General features: G+C 40.9%; 1 protein-coding gene across 1 annotated transcript; it reads left to right on the top strand.

Annotated features, from left to right (window-relative positions):
* Window positions 1-10,675: 10,675 nt before the first annotated feature.
* LOC140647627 (uncharacterized) lies at window positions 10,676-11,458 on the top strand. Its single transcript, XM_072852441.1, has one exon. The coding sequence runs from the start codon at window positions 10,676-10,678 to the stop codon at window positions 11,456-11,458; it is 783 nt and encodes a 260-aa protein (XP_072708542.1).
* Window positions 11,459-17,278: the final 5,820 nt, after the last annotated feature.

Raw genomic sequence — 17,278 nt, 5'->3', positions numbered from 1 at the left:
ATCACACTTCCTCACTTTGGGCACTGTGTAATGGTTCAGAGTAGGCTGGAAATGCAATATAAAAGTGATTAATAGAAGAGAAGGTAACCCTGCTGTTTCTTCTACAGCCATCCACATAGCAACATTTCTATAAGGGTCTGGGCCTTTATTGGAAAAACTTTAGTGTCACAGATGGAGGGAAAGGGCTGCTAAGAGCTAGAGCTACAGCTCAGTGCTGAGTCTCCCAGTCCTAAAGCATCAGCTCTACTATGACATTGGAGTCTGCTGTGTTGTTCTAGGCATGTGCACAGGGTAAGAAGGCTCACAGGGTATCTACTCTACACAAAGACTCATTTTTTCCACTTCAGGGAGGACCCTGTGCATGTTCTTTCTTAATGGGTGAATTCCATTTGATGTGAACATTATGCTAAGGCTGAATTTCTAGGCAGTTTATATGATAGTGCATTAGAAGAAGAAAAAACTCCAACAATAACAACCAAAAAAACCAACAAAAAAGCCCCAAATCCAAAACAAAACACATATTCTTTTGAAAAATCCAGGTCTAGCTGTTAGCGTCAATTATTTCAAACACCTACTGACTTTTCTGGCACACCTGTCTCATTGAATCTTGGAAGTGATTTTATGTGCTTTAAGCATTTGATCACATAATCAGCTTTTGCAAAGCAATGCAAAGGATCCTGAGCATTGTCCTGGCAGATAGTGCCGTCAAACCTGACACAGAAACAAACATAAGGGAACAATTGTTGTTAAAACACATTGCATCACTTTGCATGCTAAAGCATTTGCTCTGGTAATCCACCATGCTGACGTGTCCCTCTGCTGATGCCATCTGAGGAAGGACTGCATCCTTAAAGTTGACATGTGCATCACATTACAGCAGTGATTTTGTTATATATCATCGGCATAATGGATATTCAGAAGAGATTCATAATCTTGAAAGGTGGCTTGAATCCACAGATCTCATCCATGTTCTGGTGACTCAGAGCATTTTGGAAACTCATTTTATAACATCTCACGCTGGCTTGGGCAAAGGCAAAGTAAACGGTCGCCTAGGGCAGCAGACTTGGGAGAGAGGCAGTCCAGGTCTCGTTTCCTACTTGCTCTCTGCTGGCGATGACTAGAATGCAATCCTTTAACCTGCCTCTCCCCTGTCCCTCCCACTCCCCTTTCTCTGGTTTAATTCTTGTGGAAATCTAAAGACCTTTTTTTGTCTTCTCCTAGTCTCTTTTTCTCATTCACGCTCCCTCTAAAACTGCTGCTGGTTTCTCCTAGCTTTTCTCCTCCAGGGAGACTCCACTGCTTCCTACTTGGGTTGTTCCAGGAGTGAGGGGATTCTCTGTCCCCTCCCAGAGTCACATCTCTTTCTATTGCTGCAAATAACTACTTACTCCTTATTTTTTGCTGCCTTTGCTGAACAGCCTCAGCCAGCCTTGGTTTTATGGTAACATAAGCTATCTGAGAAAAACATGTTCCTGTGCAAAAGTATAGCAGGTCATTTGCCCGTTGATAGCCATAGCTTTAAAAGAGCTTTTTCATGTTGGAAAAAAACCCAGACAGATGTGGAAATCTTTGTTGTATTGCTTGTGATTCATGAGATTAAACAAGACAAAAGTAAGATGGTGTCAGCATGTTATTGAATCCCTGGAAAGGTGTGGCCTGCTCTGTTGGTAATGCTATTCATGCAACATAAAATTAGATTGCAGAATTCATTGCCATGGGATGTTATAGAAGCCAAAAAGCATAAGCAGCTTCAAAAGGGAATTAGGCAAATCATTCCATCAATGACTATTAAGCACAGTTATATAGATGCAGCATAAAGCTCAGGAAACCCCTAAACCAGTGATTGCTGGAAGCTGTTTGGCTATACCAGTGCAAGGATCACCCTCTCCACTGACCTAGAGTTCCTGCTCTAACTGTGTTAAGGCTGAGCTTTCAGTCTCTCTCAGTAATACGTGCCTCGTGGTTAAGGTGCACTACTGTGGACTTAGTCATCTGAAAGGTACGTCATTTGAAAGTGAAGTTAAGGGAAGCCTATTCCAAGTGGTAGTTTCTCCTGTCTGTGTTGAAAACACTTTAGGATGAGATAAATTACCTAGATTAGGTGCCCTGTACTTCTCTTATGACTTGTACTTTTGACCAATGAGCTTGGTGGCTTTGTAAAAATGAGCAGAGTTCAGAAAGGAATGTTTGTTCTTCCAAGCAAGAAAGCAAGAGCTCAGATAGTCTGCTCATACACGTACTATGTGTCCTTCTGCATGGATTTATTTTTCCCCTGTCTCAAAGCTTTGCATTGCTTTAACTTGCTTGGCTTGGCCAGTTCCACCTCCTTCTGGCATACATGATACGCACTCATTCCCTCAACCTATACTGAAAGAAGCTGCAGAGGTGTGCCGCCCTTTTAAAATGACAAAACAGCAACCTTTCCTTGAGATTAATGCAAGTTCCTTAAATCAGTAGACTGGCAATTTGAATTATCACTTACCTAAGCGATGACAGAAGTCTCTGGAAGGCTTCTTGCACATTGGTGTATGTACAACTACCATACATAAGGGAGCAGCAGTTCCTTCACTCATTTGAATCATTATTTTTGCCTAAGGAAGTGGAGTTCACATACGTAGGCATTTATTTATTTATTTATTTGCTGCACTCAATGTCTCAGATGCCTACTGGCAATGGTTGTTATCAAGACAATCTTGTGAAGGGAAGCAGGGAACTGTGAGTAATTTGCCAAGCGTGAGGTCAAACACGATGTTTTTGCTCTCAAAATCTTCATTAGTACAATACCTCCACTAAGTGTTGTGATCTCTTCTGGAGTCACTAAGGTGGTGCTGGTGGTGCGTTGGCAGAGGTTTTAGAAAGGATGGGAAGAAAGCTTGCAAGGTGGCAAATAATACGTTGATAGTTGGCAACGATCTTGCTCTGTGTTCTTTAATGCTCTTCAGGTAGATCTCAAGGAGGCTCTGTAAGCATGACTGAGGATAAAATTGTGAGCTGGTGTCACTGGAGTTAATAACAGCTTGCTAGTGCCTTCTGGGTACAAGGAGGAGGATTTGGGACTACCCGTGCTAGTGGGATTCTAGCAGGACCTTTGCCTGGGGCTCAGGAGTTCAAGGTTTGAGCAGGCAGAGCTGCAGGCAACTTAGGTGGTACAAGGAAGCATTACCTAATTTTGACATCTGGAACCTAACTATGCTCTCTGTTTCTGGGAAGGACGCATTATTTCTTCTGTTCAGCCTGAGACTTCAGTGGGATTTGTATCTCAGATGCTTCTTTCTTAGCCTGTCCTCTGTTGAATCAAGTCAAAACTGGACTCCATATCTCTTCTTCCTTTAAGAAATAAGTATCTGTAGATACACATCTCTAAAATAAACATCCAAACGTTTGGAGGCTTATCTTTCATTAATTGTGCATGGCTACATTTTCTCTGTTACTTTCTAATATCTTAAAAATTTTACTTCTAGAAAAGTGATAGGGTTTTAGCTGATAATTCTGCAGGTAATGAATTGGACTTTGACAGACACTCAACAAAGAGCCTCTGGATGTAAAAATGAAACTGCTGGTGTGAAAGAATTATCTGTACTAACCACTGGAAGCAGGTTGCTGAGCAATGCCTACATTGCAAATTAAGAACATGGTCAAGTACAACAAACCCTGTGGTCCATGTGCCTTCTCTCTCCGTTTGAGTCTGTTAACTCTGCTGTAGCTGAGATTTAGATCAATTACACTACATACTGCTGAGATCATGTTTTTTGCTGATAGACAGGCTTGTATCCTACTCACTCTCATCCATCTCAGCCATGTTAGCAGCTTCAAAGGCATTAAGGAGTGGGCAAGCCTGACACTCTTCTCAGCCCCAAGTAAGCTTGGGGAAAGTTTTTTTCACTCTGTGTTTGTGTGTGGACAACACAGATGGCAAGTGAGCCTATGTAGACACTATGAGTAAAGCTGGATTGCTTTGGGTGCTATGCAAGGGTTGATATGTAGGCGACACCACAGTGGGCTACACACCAAGGCATACTCAATGAGAAAGTAGAATTTTTGAGAAGGTGTTTGTAGATGCAGTCTTTTCAGTCCTTGATACAGATCTGTAGAGTTAAGCTCCTCATGAGTCAATTTAAGATTCATGGAAATGGTTAGGCTCAAACAGCATGAATGCCTCCTTTTTTTTTTTTTTTTTTAGCCACTTGATCTGAAACTGTTTCTTAACAAAAATTTTTATATTAAATGTAATTTTCTTAATATTCTTGCCTCATACCATTCTGGTTTAACAGCTAAGGAAGAAAATGTACACACTTTTTAAAGCATTTAATGTTGTTACTTTTTCTGAAAAAATGCACTTGGCTTCTGGAAAGGTCTGTAAGTTCATTTTAAGTTGTGGTGAAACACCAAACAATTACTTGTCTATCCATTTGTGGCTTAGCCCCACTTCCTGAAATTTTCCTCCCATGCATGGTTTTTTTTCCCCCCATCTCTCACAATGCTCTGTTTATTATTCTTACAGCTTAAAGTTTTCTTCTTTCCTAGCTATCGGTTTGTCAGTTATGACTGAGTGTCAAAATTAAAGCAAACATAAGCATCAATTATCAAAAATTACATAGTCTGTTTACATATTACTTAGCAGAAAGGTTTCTTCTCTCAATGCATACCGGATGTGAATTGTAACTAGACACGTGAGTTGTCTACATGCTCATTTTCACATCTGAAATCTAACAGCTAGGTTGGGTAATCCAGTATTTACCTGCTAGGCATGGAGTTCTTGCAATATATGAGCAATACTTCTAAATCTTTTAATACCGGAGGTTATTCAAATATATTTCAAGTACCATCTTTTCTGCAGGAAGTATTTTTTAGTCTCTTCTCCATAGGAAGGCTGTAATAGCATCTCAGGTTACGTGATCTTCCTACTTTAAATTCTTTTGCATTTTTCTCTCCCCCTCCCACACTGTACTTTTTGCTGAACAAAATGATAAGCACCCTGCAAGATTACAATTTAAAAAAATAGAGACAGGAGCATGACACTGAAGAAGGTCACCTTCAATTTTGCTACTATAAAATGCAATCTTTTCTTTATTATGGGAAAAAAAATAATCAAATCTTTGATATTTTAGATTTTCATTTTCACTTAACATGTAAGGGAAGCTATTTTTTGCAATCCATCATTTTTTCTGTTTATAATCAGATTTTCCTTTTCAGTACAATTGTAATGAATTATAGACAAGCGCATTCTCTCCGTTGGAAGAAGAAACAGTAAGTGGGGTCAACTGGCAGTTCTCAAGATTTATCGGTGTTTTTGAAGTCAATATAAAGATTTCAATTTGCCCCCACACTAGTTTGTAGTGGTGTGCAAGCCTTCCTCCTTTATTTGTCCACTGGGAAGCATTCTTAACCCACTTTAGAAATGCAAAGAGTTTGCTCTGCATTGAAACATGCTGGCCCATTTGATGCCTACTGGGTCTGCCCAATACAGATCGGTCTTCCCAGATGGGAGAAAATCAAACAAGAGCCCAGCTATGTGTGCCCATGGTTTCTCCCTTTCCACCTTGGCCTCTGTGCCATGTTAACTGCTTATTGTGCGAGCTGAAGTAGATCCCCGAGTTCACAACAAGACTTTAGAAAGTTTTTTGTGGCTGTTTCAGCATAAAAACACAGCTCCGTGGATCAGATGGCAGGAATGTGGACTTAGACTATAAACTGGTTTAAGCAACGATGCCGTTACTCTTTTACTCAGTTAACAGTGATTCAAATCATAAGCTAATGCTTTCCACATAGATGGTAGGGAGAACAGCTGCTGCCTTAAGGAAAAATCAAAACATTCCACTTTCAAAATCTCTTTATTAAGCCATATAAAGATATTTTTCATTTTGTGCCCATGGGAATATTTAAGCCCAAGCAGGGTTAGGAATAGAGTTGCTGAAATACTGCAGTGAGAGCCGTCATCCAGCCCTTCGTAGTGTTTGGGTCACTTTGGCACCTGCAGTCTTGAGATTTTGAAGCTTGCAAACTCAACTCAACCTTAGTCTGAATGCAGTCTGAGCTACTCCTTCAGAGATTTGTACCTCTGACAGAGGTACAATTTGTACCTCTGACAGGCAGTTCTGCTGAGACTGGTAGCAAGCCTGCTAATTTTTGCCAGTCGTGGCAGATTGTTTCAATGTTTTTTACCCTTAATATAAAGATGGTCTACAGGAATCTGGATTTTCAAGTTTGAAGCCATTGAACCTTTCCCCACTGGTAAAATCATGTATCCACTCTGCTTTTTCTTAAAAGCTTCCAGGTTATCTGCACACATGTATGAGCTGCAGCTCTGTACAGATACCTAATGTCCTTCTGTCTGAAAGCCACTGAGATGTCCTGTTGTGCTTTTCCCTGCTGCTGAAATATCTAGAGCACTTCTTGATATCATCAGTGGGCTGCACATGGAGCTGGTCTCCATTTCATTCTTGTTTCTCTGCTGGTGTAAAAGGATTGCAGAAATGTCTAGGTGTGGACGAGGGTGAGAGCAGAACGACAGCAATCCCTGGCTGGCCAGTGGCCCCTCAGGGTACCGTTACCATCCAGCGTAATGCAGAGCAGCCTGTAATAACTCATGTCTGTTTTGGGTATGGAGCCAGAAGAAAGGGAACATACGACTTTCTTCTATGACTTACTGCTCTGTAAAAGGATTTTAAAGAATCTTTGGGGAAAAACTTAGGCCTCAGATGCACACATGTGGATCTCATTGATTTCATAGGAGGCCATGTGAGTGTGTACATTAACAGACAGAATATGGCTTTTGATCTTTAAAAGCAATTAATATAAAATATGGAATTACACTACTGTGTAATAGGATATTTTTTACTACTTTGTTAAAAGTACTCCCCAAACTCAAATACAGAACAACATAGCTTCACAGGCTACAGTCTTATAATGACATATCTTTGCTAGTGCTTATCACCTTCTGATGCTGTTCGTAAGTGTGTTTGGCTGTTACGCTTTGAACTTCAGTAAAACATTTGTACTTAATAAAAAACCAAGACCACGCACCTTCCTGTCCTCACGTCTGTCCACACTGGGGAATGGCATTATAATTGGAAGAGAAAGGAGAAATAGTTGTCATGACTATCTGCAGGGACTCCCCTGTGACCATTTCTTTCCTGCTGCCATGAGAGACACAATCATGCTGGCTAGGTCCTCATTCCATAGGCAGGCAAGCACAGAGCATTTCAGCACGTGCTTACAGATATGAATGAGCCTGTAGGTTTCCAAGTATCTCTAGTAGTGATTATCTGAAGGACTGCGTGGATTAAAAACCTCTGCTAGCACAGACCTTGCAGGGGCATGCAAGACTGACAGCTTGAAGGTGGCTCCCCAGGGTCTACACCTTGAAACTGCTGCAGTCACATCTACCTGTGAGTGGGTGGTAATAAAATGCAATGAACCTCAACTGGAGGCATCTTTGCTTTCATTTTACCCACCTGAAATCCTCAGTGTGTTGGACTGACAGATGTATTCACCGTGAAATCTGAAGCAGCTTCTGCCTGGAAAAGTTCCCACAAATATCGCCTTGGAAAACAAGTCCAGGAGTGAGCAAGAGGCATCGAGCAAAGTCTGCCTGCGACAGGCTCTCAATGGGAACAGCAAACTCTTCTCAAAATGTTTCTTCATCAGTGAAATGGCACAATGTGCCTCTTGCAGCAGAGGAAGCTAATGTAAGGTCTTTTCAGGTCGCTTTATTAAGATGTTGAATTGCAAATAAAAGGGAGCTAAACTGTAGGAGTCACTTTGTCAAGGTAACAGTTTGGGGGGAAAAGAAGGATTGTTGTATCATCCTAGAACAAGAATTTACGTGTTTCTGTTTGAAATGAGCTGTGGTCCTGTCCCCTGTTCCCCAGCCTGTGTGTTACACAAGAGGCCTTCCTCCTGAAAGGTTTCCGTAAGTGTCCCCAGCCATAAGACTGTTTTTGTTCCTGCTTTTGTACTCGAGCGTCTCAATGTTTTTGGCTGAAGTGTTCAGTATATATTCACCTTCAGGCAGAAACTGAATCTAGAAAGTTTCCATCTGATGCCCTAGGTGAGATTTTAGGAAGTTGTGAACAATGGAAGGGAGGGTAATAACAGAAACATGCATGCAGCCCTGGCCATAAATGGCACTTGCATTTTAGCAATGATAAATATGTATCTTTTATGGTATTTCTATTTTGCTGAATCTCTAAGTCCAATGGACTGAATATTTTTTGCTATTAAGCTTCATAGATTACAGCTGAAGTCATAATATTCTATGAAAAGCCATCTATCTCAATGAGTTTTGATTGTTTGTAGTTTTATTTAGTTGATTGTATCAGATGCTATTTATTCCATCCAGGTCCACACCTATAAAACATTTAATATTATTTTTGATGAAACTAATTTAGTGTGCCAAACCACTTTTTTGTCCCCCTCCCCATCCCTTCAAACAACACCGGCTGTAAAATTTTGCTGAAAAAATTAAAGCTGCAGAGAGGTTTTTTAAAAAAAAACAACAATAAAACAACCCACAAAAAAAACAAACCCAAAACTCTGTTTTTTCATTCCCTGTTAGACTATTAGAAAATAGTTATTTTGCATCAAATTGCTATAAAGGTAGAAGTGAGGAACAGAATACTATTGCTGACAGAAAAGTATTGACATAGCTGGAGACCACGTACTACCTAGCACCCATCCACTGTCCTCTTTGTAGTGGGAAGATATGACTGCAGTGCTTTGGAGAGGAGAGCAGCCGAAACTAAAAGACTCTATACATAATGCTGTATTACAGTGAACCTTTTCAGTGTGTAATACAGTAAAATCCCTGTTATCTGAATTCCATATTCTTCAATTACCCTAACTTGTTCTTCAGATAAATGGGAATCACCAAGATATAAACCTGCAGAGTTTATTAACTCACTGGATATTAATCTCTTCCTAGTATTATTTATATAATCTGCAGCATGATCTGGCACATAAACACAGCAGGTTTAGTTTATTTTACCAATTCAGTGCAAAATATCTCTTGCACCAAAAAAAGGTATTCAAGTTAGACCTCAGGGTACAAATCTGAATTTATGTTAACCGGACTTCATATGTTCAAGGTTGGAAGTATATCCTAACAGATTCATCAGAAAGAAGGATAGTAAGTACAGATGAAAAATAAGAAATGATTATCTGTATTGCAGCACATGTAGAAGTGGAGATAGGATCCACATTCATTCTTTTCCAGCTCCAGGAAGATTCCAGATAGTATTTTGGATTGGTTCTTTCTTCTATTTATATTTGCAGAATGGAGTAGAGAAAGTCTTGGGGCAACTGAAGCCCTGTGGTAAATTGACTGAAGTAGATGCAGATAGATGATTTGTGATTTTTGTTCCTGGCGTTACAAGTGAGAGAGGATGCTGAAAGTAGCTTTTCTGAACATCAAAGGTGCAGATAAAGTTTATTGTTCTGTGGGATACCTTAGTTGGATGTAGAGCTGCTCCTTAAAGATTAGGCCAGCATAATTAAACGTGGGTGTATATTAAACACTTAAATCTACGGCTTCTGCCTGCCTTTATGCTTAGCATTCAGTTGGAGCTGAATGCTTGTTTCATTTTTGGGTTTAGCTTGTTCACGCAGCTAAAGTTTATCTAAGCTTATTTTCTCTGAAGGAAAATGTGTACACTGGAGTCCAGAATGCCTCGCCCTCTTTTTGGTGTTGTGTTACCTCCTTGCTGACTGGCAGGGATGGGAAGGGCCATAGATATTGTCCCCCTGTAGAATGAGTGAATCAGGTAAGTTTGGTTTTGAGGTGGGAAAAGAAGTGTCATCCAACTCTGGTTTTCATTTTGGTGCTCAAAGATGACATAAAAGCTGGATGCCAGGGAGGAATATCTTCTTGGGGAGAAACAAACCAGCCCTGCACTCCTCTGTGATTGGGACTGACTGTGTTGTTGCTGGGTGGAACAGCGTAATGCTGTTGCTGCTCCTGCTCCAGCACCGTGATGTTTCTGTTCCAGATTGTGCTGACTCACATTCAAGAAAACATGATACACAGACACAATGCACTGTAACTCTTTTCCTTTCCCCCAGTAACCTCGGTAAGTGTTTGGTTTCTTTTTCCTGTCTATGGCTAGCATGGTGCTAATATAGCTTTACTGTTAGAGTTAATAGGAGGGGAAAAGGCAACCTTGTAAACAAACTGGTAGCAGACGTTAATTTTGGAGAGGGCATTTAAATGCAACCTGCTGTTTGTGGTACATCCACCTCCCTTTAAAGCTGATCAATCCTGATAACTCACCTGTCTCTACAAACTACACTTGTTAGAGCTGTGTTCTTAAATGGGAGAAGTGCTTACAATGCCCATTTACAACTGTATTCTGTTTAATTAGTCAGCACAGCCAGTGCTGCAGGGATAGATCGCTTGCCTTTAAAGATTTGAGAATGTTAATAGTACAGTATATCATTTTAATTATTATTGGATTAATGTTGTGTCTCGAAGAACATCTAATGCAAATCACAAGAAATGGCCTGAAGTGACCCAAGGGTTGTGCTTTATTAGAAAAGTAATAGGTCCATTGCTTAAATATAAAGAGAGGTTCTTTCTTCAAATGTCACTCTGCACTGGGCTTCTGTGTGTGTGTATGTGGGAATGAAATCCTCTTGCTTCCACTTTCTCCACAGAAACTTTCTGTAGCTTATGCAATAAATGGCTGAGACAGTAGGCGTAATGCCAAGAGATGAAGAGAAGATCCAAAATAACAGCGATGATGAAGACCCATTTCCGAATCGTGATGCTGTAACGGCATCCCCTGGTGGTTCTGCCAGCCCTTTGTTAGCCAGCCTTAATGAAGACAAGGGAAGCTCAGCAGTGCCAGGAAGACTGTCCGTCCTCTCCAGCAAGGCTGTGGCCCAGGCAAAAGCCCTTGCTGGCCCAGAGATGGTTAGTGGTAGCCAGGCACAGAGGACAGCCTCTGGGTTGGCTGAGCATCATCTGACAGCTGTAAATACATCATTAGGTGGCTTAGGTGGCTCATCATACCCCACGGCAGTCGGTAAACTGCAGCCTATGGGCATTGCCTCCCCGTGCTCCGAAAGTCCCTGCTGCAATGGCACCCTGAGTTCAGAGGTGCCGCAGGTCCCAAGGGTGCCCAGTGAGGCTGGCGAGCCCCTGCAGGCTGTCACTGCCCTGCCCGGGAACGACCCTGGTAGCTGCCACACACCGCAGGCGGGGAGTCTGGGCCGGGTGATTTGGACGAAGACTGCAAAAGTAATGGAGACCTTAGAAAATAAGAAAAAGGAGGAAAAGGAGAAGTACCGGCTCCAGCTAGCTATGTACCGACGGCTTCTGCTGTTGCGCTCAATCAGGAGCTTGCATAAGCAGCTGGAGCAGCAGCAGGCCAGATTGCAGGAATGCTACGGCATGGTAATAAATACCAAGAAAGAAGTGTTGAAACGCATTTGCTCAACCTCGCCCTCACCTTCGCCATAATCATGTTGCTGCATGCAGAAATGAGCTTTGTAATGCCACCAGAGCCGTCAGTAAGCTTGCATGCCATAGGGGTGGTGTCCTCATACCCAAGAGTACGTGCCCATGTGCGCCGAGAGCAGAGAGGAAACAGCAGCAGGAGCAGCAGACCAAGAAGAAAGGAGAAGGTAAAGTGTTCGCCCCTGAACTTATCTGGAGGAAACTGGAGCAAGATTGTACCTGTGCAAGAAGCTGCCTCCTGATGCGCACTCAAAGCCTCAAGCTGAAATAGGATTTTTGGCATATAGGTTTGTAAAAAGAAAAGAAAACACAACTGGGAATCTAGTCTGACACCTGATCTGTAAAGGTGGTCAGATGCAAGAGCTGCTGCCTGCTGAATATGTGCTATGGCACATCTGCCTTCTACTTTCAGCACTAACAAAACTTGACCAGAATTAGGGTGGTTTGTTTGTCCATAAGAATACCTGAATCTAGAAAGCCAGGATATTTAAAACACTTAAGTTCAGGCTTGATTATATCTACCTAGCTGCCTGTTTTTCACAAAACTGCTAAGGCCGTTGTACGTTTGTGACCTCTACCCTCCTACAAAACATATTCAGATTGACCAGAAATTACTGTGGGAAGGTAGGACAGTCAAACACATGCACAGGGAGGGAGTGCAACTGCCTAAGCCTTATTTCCTTAGGAAAGCAAGCTGAAAACAAAGGCCTCGTAATCTGGCATTACATTGGAAACCCAGACTGGCAGTGCCAGGGGAATGTTCGAGGTCTGCACAGTTATTAATCTGCTGCTAACTCCCAGTGGCACTAGAGTCTGCAAATCAAGCATATTTTGTGCCTTACTGCTGTCATTTAGTGGAAGTTGGTGACAATTAGCACTTTCTATCCAGGTGTATTAGACACGTGGAAAACCCTAGAGCAATGTTTCTCCAATTGCAAGGTTAGGATGCCTGCAGGGAATTTGATGTCAGTATGCAACAAACACACAAGGAAAATGAAAGCAAAAAGGTGCAACTTTTTTGTATGCATTTAAAAGACAATATGTGAGTCCCTATTATTGAACAGCAAATTGAATAGTTGAATGTGCTGTTTTAGGATCTGAAGCAAAAAATGATTCAAGAAGAAAAGACACCGAAAAGCTTCTTTTTCTAGGATTTAAAGGGATATGGAAAAATCTCATTTTCTTCAGATATTTATTTCTGATAGTGCCACCTTTCCTTTTTCCCCTGTTGTTTTTTTGTTGTAAATGTTTAGGTAGATGAACAATCAAACAGGTTTTTGGTGTGTTTTTTCCACCTGAAAAGGTGAGTCTGTTATTAGAAGTCTTATCTTTCTGAGAATAATGTGTTATATATAGGAAACTTTTTATCCTCAGCTTTTTTTTTGTATGTATAGAGAGAGGGAGTGTGTTTGTGTATGTATGCACACACACATCCCAGTATACAAGAGGTTATGAAAGGCTGGTGCTTCTTTTTCTGTAGCAGAAGCAGGAATAATATCTCAAAATAATCTCTGCTGTCTGCAAGGAGTTTGGTTGATTAGATTCACATGCACACATCTGTGAGCAAGGTATTGAAGTAATTCAACAACTGAAGTGCAGCACAACATTGTCATTATTCCGTCTTTGTATTTCTGTGCACCCAAAATTATGGAAGCCCCCTGGGTATGCACAACCTTAGGTAGGTTCATTCATCTCCTTCGGCCCTGGTGTAGCCTCTCACACAGCATGAGCCTGTAACTTTGAATGCAGAATTACCATAGAAACATCCTTGGCATGAAGGAGATATTTGAAGAAGCATCCTCTGCTGCCTCATTTGGGGGACTCAGGTTGCCAGGGGCCTTTAGTGGGCTGCAGAACAGAGCCGGGGATCGCACGTGACTGGGAGACGTTACTCCAGAGCTCTGATCCCATCCAGCTCTCTGCTCAGCCTTGGGAAAGCTGTTCTCTGTCAGCAATGCAGGTTTCCCAAAGAACACTTAAATACTAAACTCACCTCAAAGGTGACCTGTTCTGTCTTAATATGCCTCCCAAGAAGGAAGGTTGATCATGGCCAATAGGGCTATGCAAAGACTTGATTTTTTTCTTATTTTTTTGTACTTCATGAACTAGAAAAGCCTTTTTGTCATTGGTTAAGAGTGAGAGTAATTGTTCTGTTAAACCAAACGCAAGCAAACCACTATTATGTCGTCTCTCCTGGGGAAAGAAGTGTTGGAGAAGGGACACATCTCTCAAAAATATTACGGAATTTTGAAACAAAATGTCAAATTGTTCCCATTAGGAAGACAGTCAAAATGTATACTTTTGTTAATTTTGGCCAACTTTTTTTTTGTTTGAAAAAGAATTATCTTCTAAATTAGATTCAGCTTGACTAATACTATCATGTCATTGATTTTCCACTGAAATAAAATATAAAAAAAACCTGGTAAGACAAAGTAACTATTTTGCCTCGGTAGCTGCTGAAGTAGAGTATTGTCCTGCATTCGTTGCAAGAAGTGGAAAGCCCTCCATTACCACATACAGCTACCTATAGTGTCATATTTGCATTTAAGGGTGACTAGAATAACATTAAAAAATAATTCTCACATAATGCACAGTGCAGCAATAGTTGAGTTGTCAACCTGTCCAACTGTAAGTGCTTTGTGGCAGAACTGTGACAATCTTTGTCTTGTACAACACCTCTCATAAAATTTCTTGATCCTAATTGGGATCAGTAGATGCTTCTGCACTATGAATATTAAATACCAAAAGATTTGTGCATAAGCAATGCTGTCTGATAGCTGGCAAGAAAATGAAGCCAAGACTTGTTCTGTGTGTGCACGCTCTTTCCATGTAGTGCTTTTATGGACACATGCAAAATAAATGTTAACTGAGGAAATAACATTGGTCTTTGCAACAATTTGCTGTTTAGCTGGTGGTTCTAGCGTGGCTACTAATAACTGGAGTTGGACAAACCAATTAAAAGCTACATAATTTTTAAAATGAGTTTATTCTACAAGCTTGGAAGATGTGGCTTAACAGCTATGGTTTTCTCCTTGTTTGTTTTTGTATGTTTTAGCAGTGGAAGGCCAGTGGGAAAGTGCCAGAATGCCATGGGTAACCCATGGAGGTGTTTTCAGGCATACTAGACAGAGCAACAATCTCAAGTTTAATAAAAGTGTGTCCTCTCAAATTGTTTGATCTCCTCATGTGGTTAAGAGGTTTGATAGTTTGGATAAGGTTCAACTAAATTTCTTAAAATCTGTATTTTTATCTGAACTCAAACTGCATGGGTTTAATGCTAGCAAGAGGAACAAGCTTGGAGTACTGAAATTTCATATATGTACCTAAGAACTCACAGGTCTTGGGTAATGATGACAAAACAAGCAGTTTTGGTAGGGCCTTTGTCCCCATTATCTTACTGCCTGCCAGAGCCTGTCAAGCTAACGATCTCCAGGAGAAATCTCTGCGACTTGACAGCTTATGTTACCTATTTTTACAGCAAAGGTTGAAGTTAAATGAAGCTGCCTGAGCCTTAAGGTCCTGCTGCTCACCTAATTGCCTAGCCAGCCTGAAATGGCAGAAAATAATCATGGGTTTACCATGAAAGAGTGGGATGTTTAAAAGGTGCCAGCTCCCTTGGAGTCGTTGCTATCACTAAAAAAGGTGCAGCTTGTGCCTACCTAAAACCAGAAATCTTTAAGAACAGAATGGAGTTATAAACAATTAAGTGACAAAATGCCTTACTGACATCTTCTTTAACACAAGGGCTTTTCTTCTCCACCTCCAGCATTTCAGTTGGCTAAACTGCTGCCCTGGAGACTGGTCAGAGCTGTGTTTTTGCTGTTTCTGTTGTTGATGGCTATGAGTCAGCCAAGATAAACAGCCCAGCTTAACATGTTCACTTGTTACCTCTTGTGATGGAGCCACATGTTATGTGGGGGATTCGTTCACTTCCTCCTTCCTGAGATTTTCTTGTGTGTCTATCACATTCCTTAATTAGGACAGTGATGATTTTACCAATTTATAGTAAATTTATGATATTGTGGTAAACTTGCGAGCCATGCACTACTAAATGCAGATCATCCTGCATTGTCCTGAGAGCTATGAAAATTATGGGCTCTGAGCACGACATAAGCATACAAATGATAGATTTAAAGATGAGGTTGTTTAAATCTCCCCTGGCTCATGAGTAGACTTACAGAAACCCTTTAGAGTCCTTGTTACATTTTATTTCTATAAATGTATCTATGAATCTAGAATATAAATGCATTGGAGTGCACCTTTTGCTTATGACTGTTGAAAGCAGCACAGTAATGCAAGAGCAGGTTTGGGATATGCTTGAATGGAACCATACTCTGAATGCAGTGGAGTAAATGTTCCTCAGTCTTAAAGCTCAGAGACTCAGATGAGCATGATAGCCAAAAGCCTGGATGGTGGATGGAGAGTGGGAGTGAATGAAACTACAAGGAAAGATGTTTCAGGGTTTGATTTTTAATGCAGCGTGGAGAATGGCACACTGGACAGTTTTTTTGCTCAGTTAAAGACGACCTTTTTCTTTTTCTCATTCCCAAAACAACTCTTTTGGATAACTGGGCTACATGTGTGCTAAGGGGTGTTTGTGTAACTGCAGTACATGGGCGTTGATACCCATCTCTGAAGTTGAGTGACAGTAGTTATTGTTGCCAAAATTTGCACATTCCACTTACTCTCCTAGACCTGGCTTTTTCCTAAACTGAAACATGTTGAAGTCAAGTGTCCTGTTGACTTTCAATGACATTTGAATCCAGACCAGGACTTTGAGGTCGTGCGCCTTGTTCAAGTCCCTTCTCAAGTTTGATGCATTTTTATCTCCCTGTGTCTTCAAACAACTGCAAACGTCTTGGATAGTACTAATCTTTGTCTTTCCAGCAAAACGTTTGGAAGATTTGGGAGGAGAGGAAAAAGGGCTTCCTATCGGTCTCTTGTGCTACTGAAGAAAGGGGGAGGTAGTAGTTTGTTTTTAATGAAAACTTGTAGCAGGAAAGATGGCCCTTTGAAAACACTTCTGGAGGGTTTACTTAAACATCATGAAAATAACAGCAAATCCTACAGGAATAAAACTACAGCTGCAAACAAGTTTCCTTAATTGTATTGATCATATTCTCACACAATTTTAGCCAAGTCTCCAAAACAAACAAAAAAGTTGCCTCCATCTCTGACAAATCAAGTCTCTAAGTCCACAGCCCAAAGTGACTTCAGTGTGCATGAGAGGCAAGGAATGCTTGAGAATCTCAATAAAAGTTACATTTTCCCTTTGATGGGTGGGGGTTGGAAAGGAAAGGGAATGTGTGACCATTCATCACAGCTCCAGGCTCATTAGTACCCAGGAACTTTCTACTCTAAATGACAAAGAGTTTCACTGTCGCCAAAGAGAAATTGCTGCTGACCTTAGACCTCTTTTTGGAAAGTAAAATAATGGAGCACAGGAGCAGAGTTTGATATTTGACCGAATTCTACACAATTATCATGCATGTGTATATAATAAAATTAATTCTGTGTCTCTGCATCGTAGCCTCCGGCAAGCAGCGTACAATCAGTTTTGTATGTATAATAGATCACAGAGTTGTTCATGAATAATACAAATGCATTGAGCAGATACTAGTGAGTGAGGATGTTTGTCTTTGCATGGAATCGAAGTGAACATGTAATATTGTGATAATATATATTTGATGAATTCAGGTCTGACTTGCCTTTGCCATAGCCTGCTAATTCCCCGGCAAGGGTTGCCACAATAATTGAGTTTCCAATAACATTATGATTATTTCCACATGATAATTTAATTGTAGGTATTTTTTAATATTGTAA

Source organism: Ciconia boyciana, chromosome 2, assembly GCF_034638445.1.
Source record: "Ciconia boyciana chromosome 2, ASM3463844v1, whole genome shotgun sequence".
In the NCBI taxonomy this organism is placed as follows: domain Eukaryota; kingdom Metazoa; phylum Chordata; class Aves; order Ciconiiformes; family Ciconiidae; genus Ciconia; species Ciconia boyciana.
The sequence above is the reverse complement of the archived record's forward strand: the minus strand, read 5'-3'. Positions and strand labels throughout refer to the sequence as shown.

Bases quoted from the DNA above. Each gene is read 5' to 3' on its own strand.
- LOC140647627 (XM_072852441.1), top strand. From the start codon at position 10,676: ATGGCTGAGACAGTAGGCGTAATGCCAAGAGATGAAGAGAAGATCCAA.